A 20,589-nucleotide genomic window follows, 5' to 3' on the forward strand; every position below is an offset into this window, starting at 1 on the left:
GTCATTCCTACAGTAAAACTCTTGCTGTGTGTTTGGCTTTCACAATAGCAGCATCAAGCTGACATTAACTGACTGTTCAAAATGTGAGTTACAACACAAAACTAAAGCGCAAGAGGTCGCTATGACTCCATTCCCATTCACTGTTGACGACAGGAAGACCCTATTCCCAGTTGCTGATGAAAGATAATAGTAATTTAAAGATGGCCGAGTGCGTGGCAGCACGTTTGACCGCGCAAGAGGAGCAAATAGAGCTCCTCACTCGGGAATTTAGACTCCTACGAGACGGGCTAAATGGTGGATCAGAGGTCGCCAGCATTCTTGCCAGTTCTCCGGAGCTGGAGAGTTTACAGAGCGAGAATGAGAAGCTCAAATCTCGTCTCGTGCACCTCCGCCGGGGTCTCCAGGAAGAGCTCGCCCTGGAGGGACAGGGCAAGAGGGGCACAAACAAAGGCCAGGAGAAGACAGGGAAAGAACAACAACAGCCAAAGAACCGCAATTCTGATGATAATAATAAGGTAGCTCGCTAACCACCTTAGTGCATGTAAATTGTGTGGCTGTTGTATGTGGCCTGTAGCTTGCTGTCTCGTCCAGCCAGTAACTTCCATGGCCACAGTCTAAATTATGTCTCAACCCCGCCCATTTATACAATTTATCTTAACATTTGATTTTTAACCTAACCACGCTGCCAACCTTTTGCCTAACCCTCCCCTGCCCCTGGTCTCGAAATAGGTTGACAGTTCTGTGTGTAGTCCCCTGAACATGCTTATGGAATATCATATGGATATAAGACCAGTTATTTATTGTGGTTTGCTCACCTATAAACCAAACTCTTGTTTTTGCACCTCTGTGCAGGCAGTAACCCATGAGACCAAGCCTGTTGTTGATAAGAACAACAAGAAGGAGAAGCCAGAGAACAAGAAGAAGAAGGCACAGGGAGGGGGTGCTGGCAGAGAGGTAATGATTAGGAACATTACCTCCCAAAGTTCCAATATCCCATACATCTATTCTAGAAGTCCTATGCATGCAATCAAGCGTTCCTTCAAAGTTGTGAAATATCCTTACCAATACCCAAATAATTCCCCCCAGTTTCTTTCCCTAAGTTCCTATAAATCACCATGTTACTCTTTCCAGCTGAAACCTTGGCCTGGCTACATCTTGGAGCGCATGCAGCTGTATGAGGAGCTGAAAAAGGAGAGCGATGCCCTGCTGGCCAGGAGAGCTGCAGACAGCCAGCCCATCACTGTGGAGCTGCCAGATGGACGCAGGATGGAGGGTCAGGCCTGGGTCACTACCCCCTACCAGCTGGCCTGTGGCATCAGGTGAGGGGTCTGGTGCTTATCTTGGACCATGATATCCCTGTCCCATATCTTTTTTGTGCTGTACAGTCAACTCATATGGCCATTGTCATGGCAAAAACGTCGGTAGAAGTTGGCAGCATAGACAAATCTGGGACAAGGATGATCATGATGTTACTGGGAGACATCAGTTGCACCCCTCTGTCTTTGCCATTGTTTGTATCAACACATGAGCACTATGTGGTGATGGTGGTATATGGTATTTCTCTCAGTCAGGGCTTGGCTGACAATGCAGTGATTTCCCAGGTGAACGGGGACCTGTGGGACCTGGATAGACCTCTGGAGAAGAGCTGCTCACTGGAGATCCTGTGCTTTGACAATGAGGATGCCCAAGCTGTGAGTATAATGTGCCCTCTGGGCTATCATACTCTCTAATCTCTATAGTCTTTGTTCTTGGAGGTAGTAACAGAGATGTTTCCGCTCCTTGTTTCAGGTGTACTGGCACTCCAGTGCTCACATCCTTGGTGAGGCCATGGAGCGTTTCTATGGAGGCTGCCTGTGTTATGGACCACCCATTGAGAATGGCTTCTACTATGACATGTTCCTCGATGGACCCCAGTAAGCATCTATCATTGTTAAGAAAAAACAGGCTTCCAGTCTCCTTTATAAAGTAATGATCAGAAATGATACTGAGCTGGTGTGGTGAGAAGCCTATGACAGGTGTGTTGTTACTGAGGGTTCTGTTTGACCTGTGTCCTGTCCTGGCCAGGGGTGTGTCGAGTACAGAGTTTGACTACCTGGAGGCGCTGTGCAAGTCTGTGGTGAAGGAGAAACAGCCCTTCGAGAGGCTGGAGGTCAGCAGGGAGACCCTACTGAAGATGTTCAAGGTGAGAGGAGAGGATCTCTCCACCCTCTGGTGAAAGATTGTAGCTCGATTATATAATGTTTTATAGATGTTTCTTTTTCATTGGGGTTGTGAGTAGATCGGCAGCAATTGGTCTTTATTTTTTTCCTATCTGTTTGCGTCCATATTTTCAGTACAACAAATTCAAGTGTCGCATTCTGAATGAGAAAGTCACCACACCCACTACAACAGTCTACAGGTAAGCAGCTCTTGATGTTTAGTTGTAAATCACAGAATATTATTTGGTGTACAGCAACTATTCAGAAGACTGGTTTAACATGTTGGTGAATTTGAAGAACAAAAATAGGACTGCACTCCGGTAAATTAACTTAAATTGACATTTTTATTGCTGAACAAATGTTTCGGTTATGAGCCCTTCAGCGTGCAAGGCAATAGCAATCAATGTCACACCAACAAGACCACACAGTTGGGCATAATAATACATTCAGCCAGTATTGGCCCAATCAAGAGATCCCAGCAGAGGGACCTGTGGGGGAAACATGACAATCAAATAAAGATCTATAGACACACAATACAAATACATGATGTCATTACTACAAAAAACAAAAAAAAAAAGGCCTCGTTAAGGCCTGCTGTGGCATGAGTGGCCAAGCGGTCTATCCAATATGTCTCTCATTGGGGAGGTAATTGATCCCCATCTCCTATCCTATGTGGCGCTTTCACCAATTCAATGCCCATATAATGTAAGGCACGTAGGTCATGATTATGGCTGTTGAAATTTCTGGCAACAGGTAATTATTTTTCTCCATGGTTTCGAATGGAGCTCTTATGCTCACATATCCTTGTCTTAAGTTAATGTTTGGTCTTACCCACAACATTAAAGTTACAGGAACACACTTAAGTAGATACACAACCTATTTTGTGTTACATGTTATTCTACCTCAAACCTTTATCCTCCCACTCGAATGGGGATGGATAAGAGAGTTCCCTCTGATCATGGCATAACAGTGGACAGTTGTGACAAGGAAACTGCCATCAGGAATGATAGACATGAAATGCAATGCTTTTTTTATTAGGCAAATCTGACCGTACTAAACAATCCCGTAAATTTGAGTGTCTCTTATAGCAAAACCTTGGGAGGGATTCAAACGCTTTACCAAAGTTGGGGTCGCTGTGTAATATGTGCCAATGTCTATTAACCACTTCCTTGTTCGACCTTGAAATGGGACTGAAGGTGAACACAGAAGTTAAGAGGGAGGAGAGGGATTCCTTTGACGTGGTTGCAATAATGCATTCCACTCAGTTTGTCTTACTTTCTTAAAGGAATTGTCCAATAATTGTTCTTTATACCCTCTTGTTTTGAATCCTTCACATAACTCTTTGGAATGTACATAAAATTCTAAATCAGTCACAAATGTGCCTAATGCAAAGGATTTGGCTATAATATATTATGGTAAACTGTTTTTTTAATGAATTTGAAGACCCTCACTGGTCCATGCCCTGCTAAAATTAGATATCTACTGTTTTAGATGTGGGCCTCTGATTGACCTGTGTCGTGGGCCCCATGTAAGACACACAGGAAAGATTAAAGCCTTGAAGATCTACAAGGTATGTGATGCACACACAGACTACAATATCCAATCACTTCTTAAAGTGAAAAACAATGTCATAGTATCTCCTCTCCACTCCTTTCCTGTAATATCGACAGAACTCTTCTACGTATTGGGAGGGCCGTTCAGACATGGAGACCCTTCAGCGTATCTACGGCATCTCCTTCCCAGACTCCAAGATGCTGAAGGAGTGGGAATGCTTTCAGGAGGAGGCTAGGAACAGAGACATCGGAAGATTGGAAAGGTCAGTCCTCACTGTGGGGGGGTCGCTTTGGGGGTTGACTGAGGAAGACGGCTAGTTGGTTTAGATGTTTGGTTTTCTAAACACAGCCATTGAAATAGACCCTCAATTAATATAATGATATAATATTTTCATATATACTGCACAAAAATATAAATGCAACATGCAACAATTTCAAAGTTATTGTTGAATTACATTTCATATAAGGAAATTGTTCAATTGAAATAAATGAATTATGCCCTAATCTATAGATTTCACATGACTGGGCAGGGGCGCAGCCATGGGTGTGACTGGGAGGGCAGAGGTACACGCACTGGCCCAGCCAATCAAAATATTTTTTTCCCCACAAAAGGGCTTCATTACAGACAAATACTTTTTGGGGATATTTTATTTCAACTCATGAAACATGGGACCAGCACTTTACATGTTGCGTTTTTATATTTTTGTTCAGTGTATTTTAGTGGTCACTTTTATCCAAAGTGAGTTACAGAACTGTCAACATTGAAAGTGACAAATCACTCTAATTTACTCTGTATTTTACAAACCGGCCTGAAGGCGTCAGCAAGCTTCAGTTCGGCTGGTGGCTAGACCTTCGCTTGGAAAATGAGAAAAAAGTGGAAATAGTACTGTTTGGCCATTTTGAGACTCCGTAGCCAGTATACACCTCAAAATAGTCAGAATTAATCTAAGAAAACTAAAGAAATCTGTTATTAATTTTGACGTTTTTGCCGAGGAGATCTTTTACATCTAACTAAGATGCTTTGGTGCAGTATTTCTCAATGAAAAAATGTACATGAAAACGAGTCATCTCGAGTTGAATGACAACAAAGACTTTATTGAAGAATTCCTCAAGTTGACCACTCATGGACGAAGGGGCGTATACTTTGGCTTTCGAAGTTCGGCTGCCCTCGAAAAAATGTTGTGTGCCCGAACAGCCGAAAAAACCCTTACCAAAGTCCAAAACTAACAAAAACATAATGTCTTCATAATATATGCACAGACTCTTCGGAACTGTTTAGACTGGGAAGTATGTGGACGATTTAAGCTCTGTGTGCTTACTGTTGTTGCTTGGTTGTTCCTGTGGAGGGTGCTGTGTGTCTAACTGCATGATGTATCAGTGAGTCATACTATGTGAGCTCCAGCTGGTCCTCAGACAGGCTTGATCTATCCCTGCGGGAGACACAGATGGCAGCAGCTCCACGGCCTGGCCACAACTGATTACAACACAACACTGATCTTTATATTAAAACATGGACTCACTGTTGCTTTTATTTTCATTGTTGTTATCCAGGGGGACAAAGTCTAAAGTAATTTTTAAACATGTTACTCCTATGATGGTGTGATTCTTTTCATTTAGAAGTTGAAGGTTTAGAAGTAGAGGACATGTCTGTGGGTGTCGTTCATGGACAGATTTGCTGTCGTTTGATTTAACTTGTTTCCCACAGAGAGGAGGAGCTGCCTCACTATCTGTACCTGTCAATCTGTGAAGTCTTTAAGCTTCCTCTCTATTTGTCTCTACTGTACAACAGGAACAGGAACTGTTTTTTTTCCATGACCTGAGCCCTGGCAGCTGCTTCTTCCTCCCGCGTGGAGCCTACCTGTACAACACACTCACTGACTTCATCAGGGTAAGACGAGACCAACCAGCCTCAACCACCTTCACCTGATCGCAGCCAAAAGGTAGAAGCAATCCGTCCATCTTCTGCCAAGATGCAACAATACCCACCTGTAGAATTCCCAATTACAGCATGTTCATGGACTACTTTGGTGCTTTATAACCATAGTAACCGAAAGAATGCTGAAGTTAAGTACCACTCAGTCTTGCTGTGATCTGGTGAATGTATTTTGCAGGAGGAATACTGTAGAAGAGGTTTCCAGGAGGTGGCCTCTCCTAACATCTATAACAGTAAGCTGTGGGAGACTTCTGGCCACTGGCAGCACTACAGCGACAACATGTTCTCCTTCCCAGTGGAGCAGGACATCTTTGCACTGAAGCCCATGAACTGTCCTGGACACTGGTAGGTACATTCGTTTGTTATTGGGATGATTTCCCGGACACATGTCAAGCCTGGTCCTGGACAAAAAAAACTTACTCTGTGGCCTTGTGGTTAGTGTCGTCCCTGAGATTGGAAGGTACAGTTTAATCCCGGCCAAGTTATACCAAAAACTGTAAAAATGGGACCCAATGTGTCTGCTTGGAACTCAGCATTAGGAGATAAATTGGGGGTAAGGCCCCGCAATAGACTGGTGTGGTCTCCAGGGCGTGTACTTCTATATCAAGCTGCCTCACGCTGCAGAAACAGGAGATGCAAGGCTACTTGATTACTTACTAGACTAAAAACCATGCTCAGTGGAGAATATCCAATGAAATAACTGCTCCAATACTAGGCTTAACCTTTGTCTGGGAAAGGTGTTATTGTTATTGGTTAATATGATGGTTTATAAGGAAGGGACTTTCAAAGCATTTATGTAACCTTAACTACTCCCATTGCTTCAACTGCATATCTTCTCATCCATCACCCTCTCTTTCCATCTACCTTCTCCTGGATCCTCCCATCCACTTCTTCCTCAGTCTGATGTTCAGCCACAGACCTCGGTCGTGGAGGGAGCTGCCTCTGAGACTGGCTGATTTCGGGGTGCTCCATAGGAACGAGCTATCAGGGACACTGACCGGCCTTACGAGGGTGCGCCGCTTCCAACAGGATGACGCTCACATCTTCTGCACCATGGAACAGGTAGGTGACCAGACCAGCTATGGCTATTGAAGAGGAACATCTTATTAAAGTAGCTACGTACCAGGGTTGGGGTCAATTTCAAATCAGGAAGTAAATGGACATTTCTGTTCCAATTTTCATGATTTCTTCTTGAAATGGAATTGACCCCATCCCTGCTGGGTACTTAACCTCCTTGCCATTCAGATGACCCCTCTGTATTCGCTTTCTCTCTCCTGCAGATTGAGTCTGAGATGAAGGGCTGTCTGGACTTCCTCCGCTGTGTCTATTACGTCTTTGGCTTCTCTTTCCAGCTGCACCTTTCAACCCGTCCAGAGAAGTACCTAGGAGATATCGATGTCTGGAACCAGGCTGAGAAGGTACAATTAAACATGCGTGTCCATAAAATATTCCTGAAATGTCACATGAGGAAACACAATTTTAAAGAAAGAATGACTTGCACAAAATGACCCAGGATATATTTGAAATGTATGTTAATTGATTCCCTCTGTTTGAAAGCAACTAGAGAACAGCCTGAATGAGTTTGGGGAGTCATGGAAACTAAACCCCGGAGACAGGGCTTTCTATGGACCCAAGGTTTGTATTATAGCAACTGATATTTCCTTGCTATACATTTTCTTCACCCCTGCAATTAAATAAGGTCTAGAATTCTCAGGAAATCAATTTAATTAAAGGTTTGTACTTATTATAGCCATGGATATTTCCCTGATAGATATTGCATTTCCCCTTCAATTAAATAAGGTCTAAAACTTTCAGGAAGGGAAACCATGTAATACTTTTTTTGTGCCATTTCAGATTGACATTAAGATCAAAGATGCTATTGGCCAGTATCATCAATGTGCAACCATTCAGCTGGACTTCCAGCTTCCCATCCGCTTTAACCTGACCTTTGTGGGGTGAGTGAGTCCCCTAATCAAACTAGTCGTGATACAATGCTGAGTCTGTATCCTGTTATAGGAAGCAAGTTTAGTCATTAATCCCTCCTTCAGTATGAGTTCTCACCTGAACACTTTGTACTAGAAAGTTGATTTAAAAGTCCTTTAAAGTTGTATTTTTAATGAGGTAGAGAACATTATGAAGCTCTGTAAACAACTGTATAAATTATATTCAAAAAGATGTTTGACCGGTAAGACATCTCGATGAGACTAACTTCTACAAATAAGGTTGAATAAATAAATAATGGTTAAACACGTAGTTATAATTGAGCATAAGTGGTGCTGTGACTGATATTGATGTTGACTCCTGTTAACCCTGTGACATGCAGGAAGGACTGGGATGACAAAGCGAGGCCGGTCATCATCCACCGGGCCATTCTGGGCTCTGTGGAGAGGATGATAGCCATCCTCACTGAGAACTACGCTGGGAAATGGTGAGTAGCAAAGAGGACCAATGAATTTGTTGAGTGTTACATAAGATGCAATCATAGACTGGAAAATCAGTCATGTATATAATGTTTTTTCTGCTCTTAAATGTCTTATGTGTATATATAGTGTTTTGATTTGCTACGTATCCAGCCATATTGTGTTTCTTCTCCAGGCCCCTCTGGCTGTCCCCACGTCAGGTGATGTTTGTGCCTGTCAACCCTACCTGTGAAGAATATGCCAAGAGGGTAACCCTAGCCTTCTATTTCCCAAACTTGTCTTCCTTTCATATTTCTACAGTTTATGATCAGGGCCGGATTAAGAAATCATAGGCCCTCCCCCCTGCCCGGCACACCATTTTCCGTAAACAAATCTGTTTAAGATGCAAATTCAATGCGTGGTAAATTTAGTGTTGAAGAAAAAGCCTCTTTATAATATAGTCATAATAACGTTTGTCATGTGGCATAGGCTACAGTTGAGCAGGGACCAAAATGAGTGGCTACTCTGACAAAGTGAGCTCACTCTGGTCTTGAATTCAAACAAACAATAACCCAGGCCAATGAAGCGACACACAGATTGTACAATATTAGGAGGAAATATATAAATAAATAAAGTAGGCTTCTAAATAACATGTCCAGTGACCTCAACTAATGAAGATTAAACCATAAGCTACTCATGGTGATTATTGCCACGACGAGCACATCGGGTATCTCAAGATGAGCTACTTTGAAAAACAGTGCTGCTGTTCACAAACAATTAGGAGTTGTTGAGAATAATTTAATTCTATTGGTTCTACAGACAGATTAGTCTTCTCTTTTCAGCAGTAGGCAAACTATGTTTTTCCAGCAATTGTATTTAGAAATCTGCAAAAGGCAAACTGACAGCTGCAACCAACCATAGAAATATAATCCATAGATGGCAGTTCCCATTAGTCAGAACTGGCATCCATTGCTAGCGTACCCATGAGTTTAACAGTCAAATTGCCAGGGTAAGAGGTTACAAACCCCTTCTATGGATTATGTCTATGGCCACAATGCAAAAAGCTGTATATTTGGTGCGCATGCTGTCCAAACTGCAGCGTTCCTGACTGTAGGCATACCGGTAAATACCAAAATAAAGGAAACACTTCAGTAAACAAGGGATACATAGTATATGTTATGGTGTGGGCTGCAGTTTCTTGGCATGGTTTAGGTCCACCTGTAAAATCTATGCCAAGGCGCATTGAAGCTGTTCTGGTAGCTCATGGTGGCGCGACACACTTAAGACACTTTATGTTGGTGTTTCCTTTATTTTGGCAAATACCTGTATGTGCATGTGATAAAAATAAATCCTGTTATTTTCTTTAACTATTGATCCTCTATGGCTAAATTATGCTCTGTGGTGTATTTTAAAACATTGAGAGCAGCTCCTGTGGTTGGATAAAGTATAATAATTTAAAGGACAAAGAATAGGGGCGTGGACCAGTCAGTATCTGGTGTGACCACCATTTGCCTCATCCAGTGCGACACATCTCCTTTGCATAGAGTTAATCAGGCAGTTGATTGTGGCCTGTGGAATGTTGTCCCAGTCCTCTTCATTGGCTGTGCGAAGTTGCTGAATATTGACGGGAACTGGAACACTGTCGTACACGTAGATCCAGAGCATCTCAAACATGCTCAGTGGGTGAGTATACAGGCCATGGAAGGCCTTTTGTCCCCAGCACAAGGTGGACCTGTGTAATGGTCATGCTGTTTAATCAGCTTCTGTCAGGTGGATCAATTATTTTGGCAAAGGATAAATACTAACAGGGAAGTACAAAATTTGAGAGAAACTTTTTGTGCGTATGGAAAATGTCTTGATCTTTTATTTCAGCTCGTGAAACATGGGACCAACACTTTATATGTTGCGTTTTATATTTTTGTTCAGTGTAATATTATTTTTTTAAATGCCTCTTACGGGCTTGGGCTTCGGCCCTGACTCACACAATTGACCAGTCACATTTATTTATTTATGCAGTTACTCAATAAAGGCAGGGTCCCCCACTTACCCACATGGGCCCCCACTTACCCACATGGGCCCCTTACCTCCTCTGCCATCTGATTAGCAGAGCGGCAGCAGCAGGCTGACAACACTTATTGAGAGCGGACTGATGAGTCCTATTGTGGTTGGTGGTTGTAGTAAATATTTGTACAAAATTATGCATGTATAATATATGCAGTATATTTTCTATATTTTTTTTTTGTAAAAAATATATTTGCCTCTTGGGCCCCCCAGGGGCTTCAGCCCTGGGAAGCCCCTGAATTAAGCTGGCCCTGTTCATGATGCTGCACATTCATAATTGTCTATCATTATATAAACCTGCATGTCTGTTGCCAGTTCCATTTTATCAGTTCATCTTCCAGTCATTTTTTATGAATTTGTTTTTACTGAGTGGTAATTCTGTCCTTCAGATGTGTAAACAGTTTGCGGAGGCTGGATACATGGCAGACGCTGATCTCGACTCCAGTTGCCTCCTAAACAAGAAGATCCGCAATGCCCAGGTAGCCCAGTACAACTTCATCCTGGGTAAGACGGATTACTATAGTAGATTTTTTTTTGCCATTCATATATTCATGACTTTTACTATCACAATGTTGTTTGCTAGTAAATCCCCTCAAATATTTTCAGATTTTCTCAGCTGCCAAAAACATGATTGTACTTATCACTACTGAAATGTTGTTAAAAATGTGAATGTGTTAGGGCAGCTGTGTGTGTGTTGTGATTTGGCAGTGTGGGGACTGTGAGCTACTTTGTGCTTTGTGTCTTGGCAGTGGTCGGTGAGAAAGAGAAGCTGACTAACAGCGTGAACCTACGTACGAGGGACAACAAGGTTCATGGAGAGCTGTCTGTCTCTGAGGTGCTGACTCGCCTGACCCTGTTGAAAGAGTCACGTTGCCGGAACGCTGAGGAGGAGTTCTGAGAGATAATTTTCTTTGACAATAGAAGAACAAAAGAGACATTTTATGCAAGAGGTCTGTGTTGGAAGTATAAACATGGAAAGGGGTAGATTAAATGTATTGACATGTTTAAAAATATAACATATTTTCTACACACTCAACTGACAGACCCTTTCTGTATTTTGAGTAGTTTAATATGTATGTTTCTTTGATTGTCTAATCAATTTGAAAGAATAGTGCAGGAAGTGAGAAACAATATTGGGGATCATGTATTTGGTACAGTAGTGCAGGGTTTCATAAACTTGTTTTTTTGCCCTAGCACCACACAGCTGATTCAAATAAGTTGATAAGTTGGTTATTTGAATCAGCTGTGTAGTGCTGTGGCAAAAACCAAAACGTGCATCCATTGTGGGCCCCAGCACTGAGTTTGTGAAACCCTGCAGTAGTGTATGAAAGACCATGCAAGAATATATATATTTTTAACACTAATCTGAAGGATGGAATGTGGATGAAAGAAGATGAAATGAGAATATTATTTATTGGGTTGTTGAAAGAAGGTTGCAATGTAAGCCAAGTAACTCTTTTGGGAAATATTAAATAAAATCACGGAGTGACTCTGTCCTCTTGTTGGATTGTATCTTGGAATAAAATATTGCCTCAACGTTTTGCCTCCCCTTGATTATCTTATTATTCATTGGAGATGAAAGTAACTTTTATCAGTATTCTTCATCTGACAAAAAAAAAACACATTTGACCCTGTTGAGTTCTCTGCTCTTGAATAATCTTGACGTCAAGAAGTAAATTCATGCGTCCCCTTTAAATCGCCCACATTTGTGGGTGGGTCAATGGTATTGAAATTGATTTACGTTAGTACAATGGCTACAGTCAGTCAGATTTGGCCATTTGAGAGAAGACGCTGCCTGAAAGCCCATGGAATCATAATATTGTTATTTTTGGATCCATGTTTGCAATGTGTAAATGGTAAGGCTATGTATATCCCAGGGCTAGGCTTCATCTGTGATTATTATTTTTTCGATGCTAGTTAGCTAGCAAAGTGGTTAGCTGGCGTAAGGCATTACATTAGCTAGCTAGCTAATAAGAACGTATGGCTAATATCCACACAATGGTAGTCCGCAGGTCTATACAGACGCCTGACAGACAATTTACTGATCCTACTGTAATTTATCTGGCAAGCTAGCTAACTAATGTACAATTGCTCCAGCAAGCTGTGTTTATTACCTTGCTAGCTATAACTGCTAGCTACACGATGCACCCTTTCCCCTTATATGCCAACCCCCTCTGTCTTCCAGGGTACCTGAGCTCCCCACACGTGGGCCAGGAGCCCCCTTACAGCCGAGATGCTCAGCCAGTCATCACCAGCCCGGTGGTTCCTGCTCCATCTGGTAAAATCTCCTCCCCAGCCTCGATCCATGGGATGTTTTTATCATGTTGACACTGACAGTGCCTCTTTGGTGTGCTGTTACTGAATGAGGTCCATGGGACAACCTATAATCTTGTGAATTATTTTGCAGCATCTCCAACTGATTCAGACAGCTATGCTGCCAAATGCCCCAGTGGGGGTCAATGCAACAGACTGCCTGCTGACTGCATCAACTGCAGCTATCACCACAACTGTAGCTATGGTAAACTAGCGTCTTTCTCTTGCAAGGCCAAGAGAGGAGTCCACTGCACAGTGAGTTCAGTTCGCCAGTTGGACACCGATTGTTCTTGACAAGGAACTCCATTATACAAAGAAAGTACATAACTGTAGCACTTTGTCATTGTGCTGTTGATGCTTCAGTATGCAGTTTATTTTTCTCTGCTTGCAGGTGGAGTCGGGGAAGCAGCAGACCAACTTCTCCCTGGCCATCACGTGCCAGTTCTGCTGGCAGCTGGACCTGTCTCAGTACAGATGCTCCAACTCAACCAGCTGTATGACCGTTGCCTGCCCTCGCAAACGCTACAACGCCACCTGCCAAGTACTGGACCATGTACACTGCTTAGGTATACACTTACTGTACAGTGTGTCTGGTTCATTATTATTCAAATACATACACGCCCCTCCGTATGTATTTGGACAGTGATATAAATAAAAAATGCTCTTTACTCCAGCATTTTGGATTTGAGATCAAGTGTTTCATGAGGCAACAGTCCAGAAGTATGTCACCTGTTATTTGAGGGTATTTTCATACGTATGTTTTACCATTTAGAAATGAAAGCACATTATGTATGTTGTCCCACCCATGTGAAGGAGTCATAAGTATTTTGACAAAAATTAACTATTTGGTCCCATATTCCTTGCATGCAATGACTACATCAAGCTTGTGACTCTACAAACCCCTTGGATGCATTTGCAGTTTATTTTGGTAGTGTTCTGGGTTATATTTTGTTGAAAAGTAACTGAATGGTGAATGAACATTTTCTAAGTGATACTGAGATACTCCTGAACACAATTAATCCTGATAATGCCATTATTAAGAAAAATCATGAATGAATAATGAGTGAGATGCCATTCAAGGCTACAACAAAACATGCTAACCTCTCACCATTACCAATAACAGGAGAATAGTCTTTTTGGGGGGTATGCTCTTTGTGCCTCTAACCTTCTCATTCATGATTGAGTCATGATTATCTATAATCATGTTAGCATCCACATGAATGTAGAAGTGTTCAGAAACATCTTCTATTCTTACTTACAATAAAAGTGACTCCAAAATGGCACAAGACATTATTCACCATTCAGTTCCTATTGGGCAAAACAAACCGCAAATGCATCCAACAAGTTTGTAGAGTCACAAGCTTGATGTAGTTTTGGCGTGCTAGGAATATGGGACCAAATACTAAACTTTTGACTACACTAAGTTAATTTGTCCAAATACTTATGACTTCTTCAAATGAGGGGACTAGTTAGAGGAAGCGCTTTAAGACCGATATGTATGAAAATACCCTCAAATAAAACATTCTATCCCAAATCTAAAATGCTGGAGTATAGCGCCAAATTCTTCACTGTCCAAATGTGTATGGAGGGGAGTGTACAGTGAAGGAAAAAAGTATTTGATCCCCTGCTGATTTTGTGCGTTTGCCCACTGACAAAGAAATGATCAGTCTATAATTTTAATGGTAGGTTTATTTGAACAGTGAGAGACAGAATAACAACAAAACAATCCAGAAAAATGCATGTAAAAAAATGTATACATTGATTTGCATTTTAATGGGGGAAATAAGTATTTGACCCCCTCTCAATCAGAAAGATTTCTGTCTCCCAGGTGTCTTTTATACAGGTAACGAGCTGAGATTAGGAGCACAGTCTTAAAGGGAGTGCTCCTAATCTCAGCTTGTTACCTGTATAAAAGACACCTGTCCACAGAAGCAATCAATCAATCAGATTCCAAACTCTCCACCTTGGCCAAGACCAAAGAGCTCTCCAAGGATGTCAGGGACAAGATTGTAGACCTACATAAGGCTGGAATGGGCTACAAGACCATCGCCAAGCAGCTTGGTGAGAAGGTGACAACAGTTGGTGCGATTATTCGCAAATGGAAGAAACACAAAATAACTGTCAATCTCCCTCGGCCTGGGACTCCATGCAAGATCTCACCTCGTGGAGTTGCAATGATCATGAGAACGGTGAGGAATCAGCCCAGAACTTCACGGGAGGATCTTGTCAATGATCTCAAGGCAGCTGGGACCATAGTCACCAAGAAAACAATTGGTAACACACTACGCCGTGAAGGACTGAAATCCTGCAGCGCCCGCAAGTTCCCCCTGCTCAAGAAAGCACATATACATGCCCGTCTGAAGTTTGCCAATGAACATCTGAATGATTCAGAGGACAAGTGGGTGAAAGTGTTGTGGTCAGATGAGACCAAAATGGAGCTCTTTGGCATCAACTCAACTCGCCGTGTTTGGAGGAGGAGGAATGCTGCCTATGACCCCAAGAACACCATCCCCACCGTCAAACACGGAGGTGGAAACATTATGCTTTGGGGGTGTTTTTCTGCTAAGGGGACAGGACAACTTCACCGCATCAAAGGGACGATGGACGGGGCCATGTACCGGCAAATCTTGGGTGAGAACCTCCTTCCCTCAGCCAGGGCATTGAAAATGGGTCGTGGATGGGTATTCCAGCATGACAATGACCCAAATCATGGCCCCGCCAAGGCAAGAAAGGAGTGGCTCAAGAAGAAGCACATTAAGGTCCTGGAGTGGCCTAGCCAGTCTCCAGACCTTAATCCCATAGAAAATCTGTGGAGGGAGCTGAAGGTTTGAGTTGCCAAACGTCAGCCTCGAAACCTTAATGACTTGGAGAAGATCTGCAAAGAGGAGCGGGACAAAATCCCTCCTGAGATGTGTGCAAACCTGGTGGCCAACTACAAGAAACGTCTGATCTCTGTGATTGCCAACAAGGGTTTTGCCACCAAGTACTAAGTCATGTTTTGCAGAGGGGTCAAATACTTATTTCCCTCATTTAAAATGCAAATCAATTTATAACATTTTTGACATGCGTTTTTCTGGATGTTTTTGTTTGTTATGTCTCATTGTTCAAATAAACCTACCATTAAAATTATAGACTGATCATTTCTTTGTCAGTGGGCAAACGTACCACATCAGCAGGGGATCAAATACTTTTTTCCCTCACTGTATACTGTCCAAATGTGTATGGAGGGGAGTGTATTCTGTCCAAATGTGTATGGAGGGGAGTGTATACTGTCCAAATGTGTATTGGGGGGGAGTGTATTCTGTCCAAATGTGTATTGGGGGGGAGTGTATTCTGTCCAAATGTGTATGGGGGGGAGTGTATTCTGTCCAAATGTGTATGGAGGGGAGTGTATTCTGTCCAAATGTGTATTGGGGGGAGTGTATACTGTCCAAATGTGTATGGAGGGGTGTGTATTCTGTGCAGTGCATTCATTAAAACTGTCTTTTGTTCTCAGGTAAAAGAGTATTTCAGAAACGTTTGTACTGCAACTGGACAGGCGGGTACAAGTGGTCTACAGCACTGGCACTCAGGTAAGACTCCTGCACAAGCACACTGTTAAGGGAAGGCTGAAACCAAAAAATGGCTTATCTGGTTGAAAACGGCCTGTGTGGCATCGATATTAGTCAGAAGCATTTATTTTGGTGCCAAAACTGACTACAAAGTGTAAATAGGACAATATTTTAAGTCAGTATTTTACAAAACTGAGATTTACGGAATCGAGAACAACAGCGTTTTCCTTAGATTTAGATTTAAATTCTGCCTACACAGGACTGCTGTCTGGCAAGGCTTGCAGTACTCAAATCATTCAGAGTATAGGTGCACGTGTGCTGCAGTGCACGCTACCTAATCGTAGCAGCAGAATCAACCTACAGCCCTGCCCATTTCTTTACAGTCAGCAGAACTACCAGTAATCGACAGTGTTGTGTTGAAAGAACAAGACTTGATCATTATAAAATGTTTTTTTTCCAACTCAAACGTTCGTGAACTAATGTTAGCATCACAAACACAACTGTCATCAAAGATACTCTAGAAAGGAGGAAATGCATAATGCACTGAGCTTGGAATTCTTGACCAATCACGTTATTGTTGTAATGCTGTGTTACGCTGTTAAGCCGTTCGTCACGCAATCCCTTGTTGAAAGTACATTGGCTGTTTGGGATATTTTAGCTACGATGACTGTAGAGGGACGAACAACAATAGCGGCCAGGGTACGATATAGCTAACATGACACACCCACATTGAACCACACCCCCCAAGACACATTTTTTATAATGAGTAGCAGAGAAACCCAGGGGAAATCGGTGAGTTCAGCCCCCCTTTAAGACCACCCCACCTGTGTTATAGATTTCTAATAGTTTCTTTGGGTTTCTTATACTTTGAATCTTTTATAAAACATCTTTATCCTTGAGAAAAATATTCATGAAAATCCTCTCATTTGTCAAGTAAATGAGTGACTTGGTAGTACAACAGTCACTCATCTCTTAAGGACAAAACAAGCCGTGATGAAGGTTAAAAACAGAAAGTGTCCGTCGTACCGCCTCTGACAACAGAACATCAGCCGTCATTTTCTTTTAATTTCCAGACGATTGTACACATTGACTTGCCACCCTTTGTCAACACCACGCAGGCTTACGGCTGACATTCAATATGGTGCGCCTTCCCGCTTAGGTCTTTGTCTTCTCTGCTCTTCACTGTTACCAGTAGAATCCCAGTTGTTATTGTTGTTTCTATCTGCAGCATTACACTAGGTGGATTTGGGGCTGACCGGTTCTATCTAGGCCAGTGGAGAGAGGGTCTGGGCAAGCTGTTCAGCTTCGGTGGCCTGGGCATCTGGACCCTGATTGATGTGCTGCTGATTGGGGCGGGCTATGTGGGGCCAGCCGATGGCTCCCTCTACATCTGAGACCTGTGATTGATGCCCACTCCACAGGCATGATGGTTGTAGGGTTGATACCCTCTCCATTTCAGTTTATACTGTCTGACTGTAAAGATCCACTCCATGGAGATGCCATCCCATTATCACGCCGTCTGCCTGCCCAAACTCCCACTGTCTGCAAAGACTGACTTCTTGTCCCATCTGCCACCAGTGCAGCTTCACGGTCAGCCTTGTCAGGTCCACCTCTAGATCATCAAGCCAAGCATCCTTCACTGATATACTGTAATACAAGCTGCACTGAGCATCGTTTTGGAGTTGTTTGGTTAATGGTGATTAGAGTTGGCCAGGCTGATATGGACTGACTGGAGAATGGGAGGTAGGCACAGTTGAGCAGTACTTGGAATTATATTGTAACTATGGCCACCTATGCTGCTCCTTACTTACTGCATGGTCATGCATAGGAGACCAGTAACCATGGCTACGGAACACAAAATGTAGTTATTATAATACCGATAACAGAAACAAAAAGTGCTTGGAAGAAAAGCAAAGTGTTTCTTCCCTGCAGGTTTTGTAAAAGCATGTAGCACCTGCTAAGTGTGATGGACGGTTATGTGCATCGGTAGATAGCAGATCAACCTTTCAGTGTTCTCTCTGCAAACCAACCAGAAAAAAAATACTTGAATGGTTATTTTCTTTGGAGTGTAACATTGCAACATGAATGTCAGATTGCTTGGTTGAAAATGTGGTTGGGATACAGATTTGGGGAAATGACATGGTGGTTATTATGGCTGGGGCTTATATTGTGTATTTATATTTATTGCATTGTGGATGTGCACCACAGGAGGCTGTTGAGGGGAGGATGGCTCATAATAATGACTGGAACGGAGCGAATGGAATGGTATAAAAGACATGGAAACCACATGTTTGATGTATTTCATACTATTCCGCCCCGCACATTACCATGAGTCCGTCCTCCCCAATTAAGGCGCCACCAACCTTCTGTGATGTGCATATGTCAGATTTCACCATTACATGGCATTGCACTACAGCTCTGCATGCCCAAAACACACAAAAATCTGTTCTCGTAAAGCTGTGCAGGCTTAAACTAGGTCACAAACTGGTTCAGAATGGTTTTAGTACTTGTTTTCAAAGAACTTGTACAACAGGTTTTGTTCTTCATATAGCTTTCATGATATTATTGTTCATTGCATATCCCAGCCTGAATGGCTTACTATATGTAGCCTCCCATATCCAGAGCTTGAGTATGTGTGCTGCACAAACTGGTAACAATGTGTTCATGTTCTGGATTCTTTTTTTGGAACACTGTAATGACAAAGGATGTTTAAGAAAATTGTAAATATTAAACTTGTGAAATGTTATTGAGCTTTGTGCCTTATTTTCTTCTTGTGTCAGTATTGTCTAGTTTTCTAAGCATACTTGAATAAACAAAATCATCTGGTCTGTTATTTCCAAGATGATTGACTTAGAATTCACCTCTGTGCTTTTTCACACAGTAAAATGCCCTGCCTCATTGTAACGTTGCAGTGCCGTTGGATACAGAAAGAGAAGCTCACTCCCGTAATTCAACATCTCACTGACTAATGGTTATGTGAATACATACACCATATTACATACAATACCTTCTGCATTGCTAGCATGTGTTAGCGCTTCTCATTGGCTGTTCTGCAGTAAATGTCTGTATTATGCTTCACTCCCACATCACTTACTGTTATGTACCACCTCCAACAGAATGTGTTTGGCCCATTAATGTTCGAGCTGAATCGACTGACCGCCACCTCTACATTTTGGCTGGCAAGGCTACCCAGTTAGAATAATAAATGCCAGTCATCCTCATTATGCCACATATCTCACTGATCATGAATACAACCTGTAAGAAATTGTTTCATATTGGGTTATGTATTTTTAACCAAACACTTGTTCTCAGTTGAGGCTGACGTTTATCTCAACGAGTAGCATCTCAAAATACAACGGAAATAGAACCACCATATCACCTAGTCATTTCTGATAAAAACAAAAATACTGTCCAATCGATGATACGAATCATGGATGCTATACTAGACAATCAGTGCTGAACAGGGTGATTAATTAAACGAAAGTCTTACTGGGTTAATTGACATTTATGGAAACATATTGTGAATATCATTACTCCTATGAACATATGTGAGTTCTCTTAAGTAATAGGACATCCATTTGCATGTTCAAATCCATTGAGAGTTAACAATGCTAGATGAATCAGAACACAACTTCCATTGTAGTGAAATCCCCTATGATTAGTTTAGAATTGCTAATCGTGAGTGATGAAGACAAAAGATTGTTCATTCATTCCTGTCTTATGCAATAAACAATTAGTTTGGCATCATTTCACTGGATCTCCCAGCAACAGCAGTAGGCTACTGGTTCCTAGGATGTTATACAGCATACTGAACAAAAATATAAACGGAACATGTAAAGTGTTGGTCCCATGTTTCATGAGCTGATATAAAAGATTCCAGAAATGTTCCATAGGCACAAAAAGCTTATTTCGCTCAAATTTTGTGCACATCCTTGTTAGTGAGCATTTCTCCACCTGACAGGTGTGGCATATCAAGAAGCTACTTAAACAGCATGATCATTACACCGTGTGCCTTGTGCTGGGGACAATAAAAGGCCTCTCTAAAATGTGAAGTTTTGTCACACAACACAATGCCAGATGTCTCTTTTGAAGGAGCATGCAATTGACATGCTCAATGCAGGAATGTCCACGAGAGCTGTCGCCAGATAATTGAATGTTCATTTCTCTACCATAAGCCATCTCCAATGTCATTTTATAGAATTTGGAAGTACATCCAATAGGCCTCAACCGCTGATGTCAACATTGTGAACAGAGTGCCTCGTGGTGGAGTTACGGAATGGCCAGACAACACAATTGCATTTTACCAATGGCAATTTGAATGCACAGAGATCCAATAAAGAGATCCTGAGGCCCATTGTCGTACCATTCATCTGCCGCCATCAACTCATGTTTCAGCATAATGCACCGCCCCATGTCACAAGGATCTGTAGGTTTTATTTATTCGCACCAAAGAAAAGCAAGAGAAAACAGTACTGGTAAAAATGGTGTGCAGGTGAGGTTAGAAGTCCAAAAGAGCTTGTGTGAACCACACCACAAATAAGTACAAAATCAAGTTTGTTCAATCAGTTAAGCCAAGTATAT

At 42.2% G+C, this 20,589-nt stretch overlaps 1 protein-coding gene and 1 pseudogene across 2 annotated transcripts; both read left to right on the top strand.

Annotated features, from left to right (window-relative positions):
- Nucleotides 1-163: 163 nt before the first annotated feature.
- Nucleotides 164-11,680, top strand: LOC106562347 (threonine--tRNA ligase 1, cytoplasmic-like; annotated as a pseudogene). The gene is made up of 19 exons (XR_014379362.1): nucleotides 164-515; nucleotides 853-954; nucleotides 1,132-1,319; nucleotides 1,568-1,691; nucleotides 1,789-1,913; nucleotides 2,065-2,182; nucleotides 2,334-2,398; nucleotides 3,690-3,768; nucleotides 3,869-4,014; nucleotides 5,541-5,639; nucleotides 5,863-6,029; nucleotides 6,584-6,746; nucleotides 6,965-7,102; nucleotides 7,242-7,319; nucleotides 7,539-7,639; nucleotides 8,008-8,112; nucleotides 8,280-8,352; nucleotides 10,534-10,648; nucleotides 10,894-11,680. The product of XR_014379362.1 is annotated as a threonine--tRNA ligase 1, cytoplasmic-like (transcript).
- A 214-nt stretch (nucleotides 11,681-11,894) lies between these two features.
- tm2d3 (TM2 domain containing 3) lies at nucleotides 11,895-18,754 on the top strand. Its single transcript, NM_001139838.1, is given in 6 exon segments — nucleotides 11,895-12,000; nucleotides 12,330-12,422; nucleotides 12,552-12,712; nucleotides 12,849-13,023; nucleotides 15,954-16,029; nucleotides 17,237-18,754. Coding segments are annotated over 6 exon segments (777 nt in total). The 3' UTR covers nucleotides 17,403-18,754.
- Nucleotides 18,755-20,589: the final 1,835 nt, after the last annotated feature.

This window comes from Salmo salar, chromosome 11 (assembly GCF_965601325.2).
Source record: "Salmo salar chromosome 11, fSalSal1, whole genome shotgun sequence".
Classification (NCBI taxonomy): domain Eukaryota; kingdom Metazoa; phylum Chordata; class Actinopteri; order Salmoniformes; family Salmonidae; genus Salmo; species Salmo salar.